The sequence below is a fragment of the Crocodylus siamensis genome, chromosome 4 (genome assembly GCF_052110815.1).
Source record: "Crocodylus siamensis isolate JL-2025a chromosome 4, ASM5211081v1, whole genome shotgun sequence".
Classification (NCBI taxonomy): Eukaryota; Metazoa; Chordata; order Crocodylia; family Crocodylidae; genus Crocodylus; species Crocodylus siamensis.
The window spans coordinates 3524973-3540293 of record NC_143398.1 but is presented as its reverse complement, the minus strand read 5'-3'; the positions used below and the strand labels follow the sequence as shown (position 1 = coordinate 3540293).

General features: G+C 53.3%; 1 protein-coding gene across 10 annotated transcripts in view; it reads right to left on the bottom strand.

The window, feature by feature from the left end:
* Positions 1–633: 633 nt before the first annotated feature.
* AHCYL2 (adenosylhomocysteinase like 2) overlaps positions 634–15321 on the bottom strand; it is a 151687-nt gene continuing 136999 nt past the window's right edge. For 6 of the 10 annotated variants that reach the window (XM_090041475.1, XM_090041478.1, XM_090041480.1 and 3 more), the window contains 11 exons: positions 14762–14868; positions 12756–12872; positions 7722–7785; positions 6885–6973; positions 5203–5273; positions 4520–4638; positions 4006–4104; positions 3177–3245; positions 2983–3061; positions 2231–2351; positions 634–797 (listed from right to left, as the gene is read on the bottom strand). In XM_090041475.1, coding sequence (XP_089897601.1) covers positions 791–797; positions 2231–2351; positions 2983–3061; positions 3177–3245; positions 4006–4104; positions 4520–4638; positions 5203–5273; positions 6885–6973; positions 7722–7785; positions 12756–12872; positions 14762–14868 — 942 coding nt within the window. In that variant the 3' untranslated portion in view covers positions 634–790. The remainder of the gene's footprint in view (positions 798–2230; positions 2352–2982; positions 3062–3176; positions 3246–4005; positions 4105–4519; positions 4639–5202; positions 5274–6884; positions 6974–7721; positions 7786–12755; positions 12873–14761; positions 14869–15321) is intronic. The other 4 variants (XM_090041476.1, XM_090041479.1, XM_090041485.1 and 1 more) reach the window with 1 other exon arrangement.

Below are 15321 nucleotides of genomic sequence, written 5' to 3'. Positions count from 1 at the left end.
GTCCATCCGAGACTGCTTGAGAGCGGGCTCGTCTCTGCCGTGCTGGCTCCCAATTTCAGGCAGGGGCGTCCCCCACTCGGGCTGTCCGCTGAGCCCCTCGGCTGCAGCTTCCAGCAGCGCTTGGGCTCGTGGTCCGAGCCGCCCCTTGCCAGACCAGCAGAAGGAAACGAGAGCGGTACCCTGGGGAGCCGCCGGGAGAGGCACGAAGGCAGCTGCACCCCTTCAGCAAGAGCAAGAGCCAACGGGGCAGTGCTAGTTTGGGTTTAAAATGGTGGGAGAAGTAAAGAGTGGAGCCCCCCACCTGGCCCTGTACACTGAGGTCTGGTTCTTGCGACTGCCGTGGATTTTACTTCCACGCAGAAAACGGGCACCCAGAGTAACGTCCTGCCTCAAAATCTGCTCTCGCCCGCTTCCCTCCACACCTGCGTATGCCAGTAGACGGACAGTGATCACGGGTTACTTGAAGCTGACAGAGACTTTGCAGCAAATTCACTCAACCAGCCTTCCTTTTTGCCTCCGACTTGCTTCCTCTGCCTCCCCCCGACAAAAAATAAAAAAACAGAAAAAGAATTAAAAAATCAACTGTCTCACAGTCCCATGGCAGTAAAAAACACCATTGGTAGAGGCCGCATGTACAGTATTCTAGTTTAATAAATAAATAACCTAACACACTGTCTACTATGTGAGCAAGTCCAGCTCTGATTTGGGAAGCTTGTACTGTTTCGTCCTGTACAGTAGTTGGGAAAAGACGTGAGTTCTTCTTCCTTACGCTTCTTCTGGCTGCGGGAACTTAATACCTAGGAAAAGAGACAAGACACGAAGCTTTCAGTGAGCACAGGGGCGTAAAACGCACGCGGTTCTCAACTTATCGGACTCCGACAGGTCGTGCTCACCCCTCACTGATCGTTTTTGGGGTTTGGGATTTGGGAGCCTTCAGTTTGGCACCAGTGCCTGGGCGAGTTGTGTCCGACAGGACTCCGGGGACATCCTTCTCTAGGGCTCACCAGGACGAGGGACGTGTTCAGCCCCTGCTCCGACAGCTCTGTGGGGGCGCACCCACTTGCTCTCTCTCGTTGCAGAAAGGAGCGCTGGGACTTTAATGAAGGGGAAGATGTTCTTTCTAACTGGCTGGCCCCAAACAGCGACGATCTGAGGTCTCCTACTGTGCTGCGCTGCCAATATCTGTCACCTGCTCTGTGCAGACTATGAGGAAGCCAGAGCCCACCGGAGAAATGGGGAGGGGGCGTTAAACAAGTGGAGGTAGATGCTCAAAGGCACAAAGAGGAGGACAACACGTCAGGGGGACTATCTGCCCCGACACGTGATGGAGAGCACATTGCATCAAGAGGACGCTGCCCGCCGCAGTCTCCCTGCTTCACCCGTGGCAGGTTCGGGTGTGATGTCTGTGTGGTGTCAGGGTTGACCGTGTCAATCGAGTCCGGATTAACTGTGTCACGTCGGACAACGGATTTATAGGGGCTGGTTTGGAGAGGGCTGATCCTTCCTCAGGACTAGATCTCTGGAGCTCCCTTTCAGCCCCACTTCTCTATGACTCTTTCCCGAGGGACGTGACCCTGGGGAACGGGCCTGGGTGCCCGTTCTGTGCTCGTCAAGCTTGAAAACCAATTGGGCTTCTGAGCTGGCCAGACGGCCGTGCTGCGGGCTCTGCTGCTTTCCAACGACAGCTGCCACTGGGTATACCAGGCGGCTTCGTCTCGGCAAGGCGCCGAGTCAGAGCTCTCCCTGTCCTGCACCCCCACCGCGCACAGCATGTTGGGGCACGGGAGGACAAGGGGCCTTCTGGGTCAGTCTGGCCCCACCTGGCCAGACGGCAAGCACCAGGTCACCAGTGATACCCTCCCTCTGGATCAGTGAGACCAGGCTCTTAGGCCCCTGCCACACATTACATGTATAATGCAATTAACTGGTGAATCGCGCCATAAATTTACACCAGTCACATGTGCAGAGTAATGAAGAGCATACCATAAAAATATCCATCCGGCTATAAAGAGAGCTGATCAGCTACAAAGTTAGTGGCTGAAAACACGTAATAACTTTACAGCGGGTTTCAATCCAGCTTTAGTTTGAATGTGTGGCAGGACCCTAAATCGCGCACGTTCTTGCTCACACGGAGAGCTTCGAGCTGATCCTCACACACACGCAGATGTAGGCAGCTGTATCGCCCCCTCCCCCGCCTCCCAGAGAGGAACAGGCTGCCCCAAGCCAGCACCTGTAGTAGTTTGGTTTGAAAGGCCCGTTCTTATTCAGTCCCAGGTATTTCGCTTGCTCATCTGTCAGCTCGGTCAGGTGCGCATCGAACGTTGGGAGGTGCAGACTCGCCACATACTCATCTGGAATGAGATCAAGGCCTGGGAAGTGAGCGAGGCCAGGGGACAGCACCTGGGTCTCCCTGCTCAACACCTCCCTTCTGCATGGAGTTCACGGAAATGCTCGCTACGCAGGGTTTTGCAGACTAAAGTCCCAAACCAAATGCAACGGTCTGCTGTGGCCCATCCTGCCTGTACGAGGACTCCTGTCCCGGTACAGAGTGCAAGGCCTGCTCCCCTGGGTGTTCATGCCCCCCGGCCGCTTTAGTGTTTCCTCCTCTGTTCACCCATTTAGGTCTTATCAAGCAGTGCCGGACCTGGAGGGCTGTGGCTTGGGCAGGGGTGTGGAGATAAAAGGCTCCATCCTGGAGCTGCAGCACTGCTGCCCACTTTCCCGCAAGGAAGAGCTTGGGGTCTCCTCTCTACAGACCCTGAGACATTCAAACCTCCCAGGAAGAGGTGCCTGCTTACAGCGGGTCTAACAGGCCTGCTCAAGGTGATGCCCAAGGGGCTGACTCAGCTCTCTGCTCTCATTTCCCAGACACAGAGCCTAGCAGGAAGCAAGGAGACAAATGCAGTATGCCCAAGCCACTGAGGTCTCCCACCCCTGCTCCACCTCCGTGACAGGAGAACAAGGTGCTGGGTCCATCCTTACCCATCTTCTTCGGCAGCAGGTAGACGTCCTGCTTGTAGCGCCCTTCCGGGGCGTTGTACAGCTCTATCAATGCCAGAGCCTGCAGAGAGAAGACATCGGGCTGAGTCACCCTTGTTTTGCTCCAAGCAGACAGCATCAAGGAGAGGCCGCGGCGCTAACCAGGCTCCTGCCTCCTGCACCTGGACCCCGCTCACCTGAGTGGTTGCAGTGATGGACAGCACAAAGGTGGGGACGGTGGAGCAGCTGAGGTTCAGCAGACGGCCCTGCAAGACAGAATAAAACTGTGGCCTTGCCGCGTGCCTCGGGCCGGAGGGGCATGCAGCCCTCCCAAATCTGTGCAGGAGATGCAGGGGCGAGTCAAGCTACCGGTGACGTGTTCCCGTCTGGCTTGGAGCGCAGCAGCTCTCGGACAGCGCACAACTACACTCCACAGATGTGGAGGTTCCCTACGGGACCTGCTGGGAGATCTAGGGGAGCAGGAGTAGTGAACTCGGCTGGACCCGAGCCAGGATGCTGGGATTAGCCTTTGCAGCCTGGTGAAACCTGCTAGCAACCAGCATCCGCAGTCATGTCTCCCCAGCGAGTCACCAACACCCACGTGTCACTGCCAAAAGATCTCCCCTGATCCGAGCGTTGACCAGCTGGGGTGGACTGGATGTGGACCTGCACGGGGATGCTGCCTCCTGCTTCTGTTGGGAAGCCCTTGGAAATGCCTCCCAGGAGCTGACTTCCTCAGGCTACAGGTCACAGCCCCAGGGAAGCCACGTATGCATCGCTCATCTTCTCAGCAGTCCTCAGGTGACCTCTCAGTTATTGTTCGTAGCTCAGCTGAGGAGAGTTAATGCCGAGGAAAGCCAGGGAGGGAACTGCCATGGGGGAGAGGCTGTGAGGGGAACGTCTAGTTTGGGCAGACACCACAGGGATGGGGGTGTCCCAAATCATCCTCGCCCAAGAGACCTTCCAGCCCACGCAGCGGGTTACAAAAGTGAGCTACAAGGCCCCTGACCTTCACGTGCCGCTTACCTCTGCCAGCAGCACTATCCTCTTTCCGTCTGGCCAGATGACGTGGTCTACTTGAGATCTCACCCTCTCCCAAGTCAGCTCGGGGGTCCGCAGGCTGGCCTGGAACATGGGGTTCCCGTCATTTAAAGAGCCAGCGATGCGGCAGGAAAGGGAAACCGCACGGGGCCCCCTTCCACCCGCTATGCATTGTGCTGAGGAGCTGCTCGCTCGCGTATCACAGCCCGTGCTCTAGCAACAACCAGCGCCTGAACTCTTCTGACTGCAAATCCAGTGATTAACTTCAGGCCCATCCATCACTGCTAGCACAAAACAGCTGGTAGGGCCAGGAGTGCCGAATATGATGGGTGCCCCTACGGATGCCCAGAGCAGTGGTTAGACACCTCAGCAGGTGACCGACTGATCTCTGAGCCTTTTGTTGCTGCAGCAATGAGGGGCAGGAGGGGGGAACCCCTGTTAAGACCCTAGGAGAGTCCCGTGCCCACCCCCACCCCCTGGAGGGACCCCCGGTCCTTACCACATCTATTTCGGTGTTGGAGTGCCCCATGTTACACACAATGCAGCTGTTCTTCATTCGGTCGAGGTGTTCTCTTGTCACCACGTTCTTGTTGCCTTTCAACACAGAAGGTTGTGGTGCTAAAGACCAACGCGGACCGCGATGGAGCGCAGGAGTAACATTATCATCAGACAGCAACAAGCAAAACGCTCCCGAGCACCAAGAACGGTGCTCACAGTTGCCCGCTCTCCCTCGCCCGAAGCGCAGCCCTGCCTGCCCGGTTTGCTTCTCTTGGTCTCTCTCCAAACAGCTCCCTGAGCCCGTGTGCCCACTGGGGCGCTTTTGGGATAGGGCTAGGGACTCATGTGGCCTCCTGCTGCAGTATTTATATTGGAGGTGGGTGCGGGGTGCATGTAGGGAGGCATGTATGGACAAAGGCTAACACATCAGGGATATTACAGGCCTGTCACATGCAAAGCCAACCCCACAGCAGCCAGGAGCCCGTGGTTCCTGGAGAGAAGCAAACAGGAAAGCGTGTGCTAGCTCGGGGGGCAGCCCCTGGCTACTGAGGGTTAGCAACTGGCCACGCATGCTCCAAGCAGCCAGGTTTGCATCTTCACTGCCCGCTCTTTTTGGAAGTGCTCGACCTGCCACTCAGGTGCCCTTCACCTTGCAGCGAGCCCCCTGCCCTGTGACCCACGCACCTGTACAGGTGATGACGATGTCGACTTGTCTGATGACCTCGTTGAGCTTGACGAGCCGGAACCCATCCATGCTGGGAGGAAGAAAAATATAGAGAGTCTGAGGATGGACAGGAATAGACAAGGTTTGGAGGATCCCCAGGGGACCGGAGCCAGAGACGGGGCTTCCCGAATGATCTGCACTACCCCAAGAGCAGGGGCACGCCGAGTTGCTACCTCAGAGGAGCTCAAGTGTCTGGCGACCGAGGAACTGTTGCCCTGAGGCACTAAGTAGGCAGGTTTGTTTTACAAAGGGGCTGAGCACCCAACAGCTCTCACAGACACCAATAGTTCCCGGGGGTGCCAGCAGGGCTGGAAAGAAAGCTGGTTTCTTTTGGGATCCAAAGATCCATCCCCTTGCTACAGGAGCTTTAGCCTTTGTAGGAGGGGGATGGACCTCTACCTGGGATCTCTTGAGTGTAGTTTAACCTCCCTTTACATTGGCTGCTGTCGTTCCCCTGCTTTACCGGCGTCTGGTTCAGGCGTGATGTCCGTGTTGTGTCAAGGTCAATGGTAGTTTTACTCAGAGGTTCAACTGTGGGTTTGTCTGGGGATGGTGTGCATAGGGATGATCCTGCCTCAGGCAGGGGGTGGGATTCGATGCGACCTCTGGACCTCTCTCCCAACCCTGCTTCTCCGTGATCCCAGCCTAAACTTGCCCTCTGCCTTGAAACCTCCAGGCTCAGAGATTTTGTGCGCTGACCTCTTAATCTCAGCTTGCAAGGCCGTCCCCAAATTCAAATTCCTCCTGCCATCTCGCTCCTGCTATATTCATGAGCTGAACTGGATGCAAGTTTTCTCGCTGGGGTTTCTGGCCTCATTTGTGCAGCACTGAACGCACCGCTGGGTGAAACAGCCAAGTGACTGAAGCAACAATTCAGTTCACACGCGAGGCAGAACAGAGCCCAGCTCAGTCCCCTGCAGCTGATCAACACCCGTGTTTGGGTCCAAGTAGACGGTATCAAGGAGAGGCAAACCAGATCTGCTAATTAAGCAGCCTCCATTAGCCCTTTTCTGACTGTAACTGTGCTCCAAGTGTGTGTTGTGAGAGGGGAAGGGGCTATGTGTTTATTAAAGCCCGTAACAGCTTCCAGCACTTCGCAAAGCGACCCGCAGGCTTGGTACCCCTACGGGACAAGTGTAAACAGCATCACTGCAGCCAGCCGGGTTTCCTATGGAGGACCCCAAGGCAGAGATCGCTGCAGCATGCACATGGGAGGAGAAGGCAACATGCGCTGAGCCTCAGGGGTGATGCTGGCAGCTGCAAGGCATGACTGGAGCCCAGAAGATGGGAGCCCAGCTGGGATGGTATGGGACGGATGAGTCTTTTATCCTGCTAGTGGCACCGCGACACCTTTGAACTGCTTACTGCTTCCTCTAGCTGGAGCAGTGGAGCTGGCTTGGCAGCAGACAGCTTAACAGGCAGCTCCCTAGGAAAAAAGACCCCTCTCCTGCAAAACGTCTGGATCCCTGGGGAGCCACATGGCCCTACGTGCCAGATTGGGCCAGCGAGCAGCCCAGTGCACAGGGTCAGTCCATGCATTGGATCTGGTCCACGGACCTGCTGTAGAGGGACTGTGCCCTCGCTCTCCCTGCTAGAGAGAAAAAGCCACAGCAGGACCCAGGCCTTGGGCACCTCTTCTTACCAGGCCTGCAGGGCACAGATGGGATCGATCTCGGTCACATACACTATAGAGCCCATGGCCTTCAAAGCTGCGCAGCAGCCCTTTCCGACCTGCAGAGAGAGAACAGCAGAGAGGGGGCAGGTCAGATGCTGCCGGCTCTGTAGAGGGAATTCATGGACTCAGCTAACCGGCCAAGAGCTTCCCGAACGTGTTTGGCTGCGCACTCGTTCCTGGAGCTTAGTGGAACAGGCATTCACCGTGTGCATTCGATTCTTATATCTCAGTCGAGCCACCTGATGTTTGCTCAGGGACTCATGTGAAATGAGCTGGGGGTTCTCCATCCAGCTCCCGGGGCACGAGTGCAGACCCGACCGGAACTAGTCCACAAGCTGAGCCCTGGGAAGAGAGGTTTCTTTCCACTGGGGAAGAAGCAGCAGCACTGGCAGATCCAACTGAAGAGGGATTACCATATTGTCATGTACAACATGCCTCTTTCAAAACCTGGGTGTTCACCTTAACTCTGAGATGCACTGTATGCAGGCAAATAAGGCAACTGATTTGCCCCAATTGTATTTTAATACACCTTGTTGTAACTGCACATGTATGTTTACATCAGACATTACTTTTAACATCTACTGGTACAAGAAAAAAATGCATGGAAATTTGTAGGTTAAAAATCCTATTTTGTCTAATAGGGCCGCTCCTTTCTGAAAGGCTGCAGATAAGAGCAAGTGCAGGGAGGAGCCCTGGGGACATGAAGTGCCCTCAGATAGAGCCAAGCCCAGGGAAATTAATTTTGCATGTGCAAGCAGCAGCAGCTAGCAAATGGTATTCAGTGATGAAATATTAAAGCCTCACCTCTCCGTAGCCGCACACCACCACTTGTTTTCCTCCAAACATCATGTCTGTCGTTCTTTTAAGGCTAAGAGAAAAAGAAGATTGAAAAACCCCACAGATTTTAGACAAGTATCAAGAGATGGCAGTAACCAGTGAGTGCTGCTGACAGGCTGGATTTGGGGGCTTAGCTGTTGTGAAATCCCCTCTATCCCCACAGACATTGCTCCATCTGGTGGGACCAAGTCAGCTGCTCACGCTCTAAGGATGCAGGGGAAGAACCTCAGATTTTCACAGTCACAGAACATGAGGGTTGAAGGGAGCTCAGGAGGTCACATCCAGTCCAACCCCCTGCTCCACGCAGGACCAGCCCCAACTACATCATCCCAGCCAAGGCTTTGTCAAGCCAGGTCTTAAAAACCTCCACCATCTCTCTAGGCCCGCGTTTCTCAACCGGCGCGCCGAGACCCAACAGTGGGTCGCAAGAGTATCTGAAAGGGTCATGAGCAAGTCCCAGAAAAATGTGCAAAAGCATGGGTTTCCCCTTGCAGGCTGGCTGCCTGGGACAACTGGAGGTAGCGGGCGCATGTGCATCTCCACAAGCAGACGCACGCGGCCAGCATGCTGTCCGGAGAGCTGGGGGTGGGGGGAAATGTACGTGTGTGTCCGGCACTGAGGAAACGTGGCTGGGCGTGGGACTGTGGCAGGGCAGGGGGAGCAGGGAGGGGAAACGCTCCTGGCCTCCAGAGGCAGAAGGGGGTGGAGACGGTCCTTCGCAGTGGGGAGCTGCGTGCCTGGGCTGGCGGCACAGGGCCAGTGCTGACACACACAGGGACCTGCACTCGCTGCTCGGTGGGTGGGATGGAAGCAGCATTTGCTGCTCATGTTGTGGCCCGAACGGGATGGGGGCAGGTGGGGGCTCCCTCTGGTAGGGCTGGGGGAGGCAGGGGGCTGCGAGTTGGGGGTGAGGGGCTCCAGCATGGCCCAGGTGGGCAGGGGACTGTGGACCGGGCACCAGCAGGGCCGGGGGTGTGGAATGGCACAAGCCATCAATCTTGGCAGATGGTGCCCAGTACGAAAAAAGGTTGAGAACCACGGCTCCAGGGACCAGTGCTTCACCACCCTCCTAGTGAGAAAGATTTTCCTAATATCCAACCTCAACTTCCCTTGCTGCAACTTGAGCCCATTACTCCTTATCCTGTCATTTGCCCCCACTGAGACCAGTCCAGCTCCATCCTCTTGGGTACCACCCTGCAGGGAGGTGAAGGCTGCTATTCAATCCCCCTCGGTCTTCTCTTCTGCAAGTTAAATCAGCCCAGTTCCCCCAGCCTCTCCTCACCAGTCCTGTCCCCAGCCCCACAACCATTTTCACTGCCCTCCACTGGACTCTCTCCAACTTGTCCACATCCTTCCTGTAGTGGGGGGCCCACAACTGGACACAGGACTCCAGATGTGGCCTCACCAATGCTGAATAGAGGGGAAGAATCACGGTTGGCAACGCTCCTACCAGTGCAGCCCAGGATGCCGTTGGCCTTCTTGGCACCCAGGGCATGCTGCTGGCTCCTCTTCAGCTTCTTGTCCCCTGTCACCTCCAGGTCCTTTTCTGCAGAGCTGCTGCCCAGCCAGTCACCCCCAGCCTGCACCGGTGCAGGGGATCGCTCCCTCCTAAGTGCAGGACTTTGCACTTGTCCTTGTTGAACCTCATGAGATTTATTTTGCATTTTCCTACTTTAAGTCTGATAGCCCATTGAGATGAAAATCCTGCTGAATTATATATGTGCCTTCAAGGGCAAGCTTTGGCCCACTGGCCTTCTAGGAGGTCATAGAGAGCTTGCCTCAAGTCCCTCCCTGGGTACAGCCAGCCCCACCACAGGGCTGGGATGAAGGAGAGCTGCCTACGTAGCACCCCCAGAAAATATCTTCTGACTCTTGGGACCAGCCTTGCTTTGCACAGAGGAGACTGCTGCCAAAGGGACGGATGAAGAGCAGCTTCCTGGTGCAACCTGGCTGCTCTGCACAAATAAAACTCTTCCTTCCAGTCTCTCTCCTCTTGGCACCTCCGTAAGAGCATCCTACATTGCAGTCTATTTTTAGCCTGCATAAATAGGTTAACAGTGCGGGGAAGGTGAAGCGCTCTTACATTTTCCACTGAATTCAGAGAGAAGCCCTGGAGGATTTAATAGCTCCTTGGCACAGCCTGATATAGAGGGCAGAGCCAGAACTGTATGACCTGCATCCCGATGTAGCTGCAGCCATCCCAGCTCAACACAGCGCAGAGTTTCCTTGTGGCCCGTAGGCACTGAGAGCTAACACAGACTCCAAGCACACCGCGAGTGATTTCTGGTATTAGGAAACAATTCTTCAGACCGCTGGCAGCAGGGACCCTCTTCCCATGGGGGGTATGTTGCCCAGCTCAGTGGGGCCCCAACCCTGGACTAAGGCCTGCATATGCCTGTACAGTGCACGTAAACCAGGGTGATCGACCCCACGGACAACACAGTTCTTAGGGATGTACAAGCTGCCGTACATGAACTTGTACCTTGGACACACAAGCCTGAAACCTTGAGCACCGACTCTGTGCTCCTGTGTGAGGGTGTAGTGGGCAGCCGGGCTGTCACCTTCCTTCAGCTACTGATGCTCATACGGGGAGCTGAGGATGTCCGAAGCAGGGAGGGAGGGTGGGTCCACCCTGGTTCCACAATGACCACATCATTTTGAAGGACCAGAGCTGAAGTAACCATTCCCTCTTCAAGCGGGCATCAGTGAGGGTCCCCTGTAGGTAACCAGCAGGCAGCATCCTCTGGCTTCGAACAGATCAAACAGAGCTCAGAAGAAGCCTTGATGGCTAGTCAGTTGAAGAGTATCCACCAGCTTGTAGCACAGCACGATGCCCTGGGCTACTGCTTATTCTTTGCAATGAAAAGCACTCAGCTGATTACATGTACTGCTCGCATAGAGACTGCTAAAGCAGCAACTAGTGTAGGCCTCAGGGGAGCCATAACGGATACTTGAATGGTTTACACAAGTTTAAGCTCAAAAGTGTATTTGATCAGGTTGTACAGGTTGATCTCAGGGTTCGCAGACAAGGCTGGAGCTGGAGGGGTGATATTAGAGGGTGATATTTGGATAGTGCTGGGTCTCGATCCAATTGAAGGGGAGCTGGGAATGTTTCAACCTCAGTACTTTTCACCCCGGGGCACTCTGTAGTCTCAGTACTCCTGGCTGGATGGTGTCGGGGTGCATCCACCAGAACAGTGCCCTAGGAACATGACCCGGGATTAAAACCAGCATGCTCAGTTGATGTTCCCTGGGTGAGTGGATGGATCCTGAATTTCCAGGGCCTCAAAGGAGGTCTGGAGAGCTGAACTGTGTACACAGCTTAATAACGTGCAGCAAGTCTACCAGCATGGCCAGGACTGCAGTCTACCCATGTAACAGGAACTGGATTGAAAGGAGCCTGTCCTAAGGCAGGTATGCCTTGGCTGTCATCATGTCTGTCCTAGCTCCTGTGTCACCTACTACACATGCTGGAACCAAGTACGCCATCTCAGTGTATCAGGAAGCCTAGATGGGCAAACACATAGCTGAGGTTTTGCCAGATTTGCTTGGTAAGATCTCTTCCTGATAGCCAGATGTCTAAGTATGGACAGAAACACATACCCTTTTTCTCCTGTGTGCCATTACAATGGTGAGGTGCTTGGTGCAGAGACAACAGACCACGGATTAGACAAGCTCCCCTGAGAAGTGCTCCAAGCAGGACCAGCCCCAACTACATCATCCCAGCCAAGGCTTTGTTTAACTGAGTCTTTAAAATGTCCAATGATGGAGATCCCATGGCCTCTTCTGTTCCTTTTGCTTTGTTTGAAATGTTCAAAAGAAACAGAAAGAAGGAACTGGAGAAAAGGCGTGAAGAATTTCTTCATAAACCAGCTGTTTGGCTCAGATAAATGCTGTGCCAGCTGGAACCCGTCAGAGCTCTCTTACTGGCAGAGGGGCTGTAAGAGGACCAAGGGGGATTCGTGGCTGCTTCGCCCTGTATGCTTTCATTAGGGAGCATGAGGAGACAGCAGGTTCAAGCGCAGCTCCAGACACATCTAGTCAAAGGGGTCTGAGCATGCACACATGAGGAGTGAACTCACCTCCATGCAGTGACATGCTACGGGAACAGATGCACAGCTCCTAATTCAGCTCTATAAACCTACTTTAAAAGCATCAAAGAACCTTGCAAGGGTATCTTTATCGTGACGCTCATGGCCCTGACCACTACAGTTTGCTATGTGCTCAGATACAATCTATTGTCAACATGCTGCAAAAGGCAGAAATACCACCCCTTTTGCAGAGGGCAGACAGAGAGCACTGAGATTAAGCAATTGCCAAGGTCACGCAAGGAGTCTGTGGCTGGATTAGAACCAAACTTTGCTCTCAGGCCAAGGAAAGAAAATGAACAAGCAAAACATTCAGACCTAGGAAGCCGGTCTACTGCTGTGGCTGGATGTATAACACCATACCCGAGAGCTGGTACGAACACAACTTGTTTGCACCCAGGTCCAGGTTGAGTGCCATGTTGGGGAATTCCAACTTCTCTGAAGCACCAGGTTTGCAGCTACAAAGGACATGGGATGACAGACAAGATGGATAAAAGGCCTGGTCTAGTAAGGTTCCTCCAGAAGAAACTGATAGTTAACACAGTGATTCTCACCCAGGATGCTGTGGTAGCACCCACGTGCGCTGTGAAATGCTTTCAAGGGTGCCATGCAATATTAGCACTGTTAGGTGTGCAAACACCTGCACTTGATTCACATGATATTTCAAACAGGAATCTACACCACCGTCCCCTGTGTGGCCTTTCTGAGGTCTCAGCAACAGAGGACATTTTCTATTATTTTTCCATGATCAAAAAAAACAAGAGATAAAGCTAAGAGCTGGTATTTTCCAAGGGACGCTCGAGCCTAAAAAAGGTTGAGAACCACTGGTTTAACATGTCCGCAGCCCCGTGTCCAATCAAACACACACAAGCCTTCAAGTCCGAGAGCGCTCGGTTGGAGCAGCCACACATACCCATCCAGGATGGACTCTCTGCAGCAGTACAGGTTATCAAACTTCTGTTTGGTGACAGAGTCGTTGACATTCATGGCTGGGACACACAGTTTTCCAGCTTTAGACAACTGGTACAACCTGTTAGGAGTAAAGACAGGGACACAAAAACGATCAGTACCGTAGCTTCCTTCCGTTTCTCAGTGGTCTCAGGCCTCTGCCTGTTGTTATATCCATGGCTGGATGCCAAGCGGTAGCAAAGGGAAGTTCTAGAAATGTACTGGAAAGTACCTCACCCAGCTGCGAAGTGACATCTACACTTACACTCTCTCCCTTCCCCCTCTAGAAAGCAGTCTCCCATTGCTAGGTTAGGACCCAGAGGGCTACATCACACCTTACGTGGAGCAGCAGGGCACGTCTCCTGTAGCTGTCTCGTGCGTGAAGGAAGACATTGAGAAGTGCAATAATCAAAATCAATACCTAGAACAAATTACTCCTTAAAATGGGATGGTCTGCACAGGGAGCGCAGTGCAAGGCAGCTACAGGCACAATGCAGCATGGGCCAAACTGAACTTTTGTCAATGGCAAGGTGTTGAAATGCATCTCTCCAGGCAGCACTCAGCTGAGATTGCTACTGTTAGGAGAGTGAAAACTTGAAGATCCCAAATCTAAATTCAAATACATAAGCAGACAGGCAACCTAAGAGCAACCTATTGCTGTGTGCTGGAGACTTGGCTGGCACCCAGCAAAACACAATCTGATCATGTGGAGGGTGACTGTGTCTTCCCCAGAAGGGTTGTTACTTCTGCTAAGTCTGCTGGGATGTCTCACCCTTTCACCTTACCCCTGGGCACCGTCACAAAGCATACCCTGCGCCACTGGGCATTTCCTCCAGCTTGCTCTCCGATCTTAGAGACTTCCCCACATGCCATGACCCAAGGCTGAAAAGGCTGAAACTGCTCTCTTGAGGTCAGGGCTCTGTGTCCCCCACCAACACCCTGAATTTAGACCTTCACCTTTACGTCAAACAAGAAGGCCAGAGACCACCTTAACCTTGTACCTCTGGCTACCAGTGCTAAAATATTGCAAAACTCAGCCTTTTGCTTGTCCTTGTCTCTGTAGATGCCCTTATTCAGGTTTCAGGCACCACCTCCTTCTCACCTATTTCAATTCTCTTTCTCATGGTTTGCTCAATTTCTGTTTCAACCTTCAGCCTGTTAAGAGAGCTGCAGCCCTATGAGTCTCACTGCACACAGCACTGAGGCTACTGCCCTCTTTCCCAGTCGATAGCTTGCAGCTCATACCTGGCTCTGTCCCTGTCTCTAGTGTGCAGTTTCCCACTGAAGCACAATCAGGGAGCTTTCTGTTGAAGTCAAACCACACGCTAACTCGGGCCTTGCTCACCAATACCTTCCCCCTCTCCTCCCCTGCTGCAGCTGGGTTCTGGGTGTCATTATCTCCCTGGACCTCTTCCCCCTCTCTCCAGAAGACAGAATCATTTCCTCTTAAAAATCTCACTTCTTCCTGCACTATCTATTTTAGTCTGAGGTTGACTCTAAATGTCTCACTTTCCCCAAAGCCAACCACACCTTCTCCTGGCAATTTAACCCCCCACCCTCTTCCCACTCTTGACCTTTCTTCTTTGCACCCCATGATGAGGCCATCAGGAATTGCATCCATTTTACAGATGGAAAAGCAATGGGTTAGATGCACTTCTAAAAAGTCCCGCTAAGGTCAGTAGCAGGGTAAACATTAAGAACTCAGGAGTTCTTACTCCCTATTCCAGGTTTGGATCACTGGATTTAAGTATATTTTTCACTCTGGCGAGGTTAAATGTGAATTTTGAAGGTCTGGTCCTTGTCCAAAAGCCACCCTACAACTGCAATGAGGAAGCTCAAAGTCCAAGCAGCTGCTTGAGAGACAGCATTTCACAGCCTGTAGTTTTCTTGTGAGCATCACACTGAATTAGTGCAACACACCCACTTGGACTGGCTTTGTCCAAGGATGCACAGGGGGTGCAGCTCTGTTACCTGTGGACGCCAGTCACACTCTCCTCTACTATTCCCTTGATTTTCTTAAACATGTTGGGGTATTTCTTATAAATCCAGTGGGTGAGGTCCCCTCCATCATCCAAGATCTGCAATAAGAAAATCACACAGGTCAGTGCCTTGAAGAGCCAGCATAGCTGCCAACCTCCCTAAGTAAATTATGCACCAAATTCCAATTTGTTAAGCTTGCTCAAGATTTTGCACTGTGCAGGCTACAGTCACTGCAACAGCACAGGCATAACCCACAAAAGGACTATTTTTTCCAATTCAGGGTAGGAACAAAGTTTTGGTGTTGTGTGTAGTTCTCCTAGGCAGATGCTGCCAAAATACTAAGCATTTAAACCCCAAGAGGGACTGCCCGAACAGCCCTAGCGCAAGCTCCTCTCTCTGGCTACCCTTCCAGCCAGAAGAACCACTGCTAGAAGTGACAGAGAAGTGTTCATGCATCACAGCTGAACCCAGATCCGGCCTTTGCCCTCCAACTGCGAATGGTGAAGCCAGGTGACCTTGACTGCAATAGTAGTTTTGTTCTGGAAAAGGCA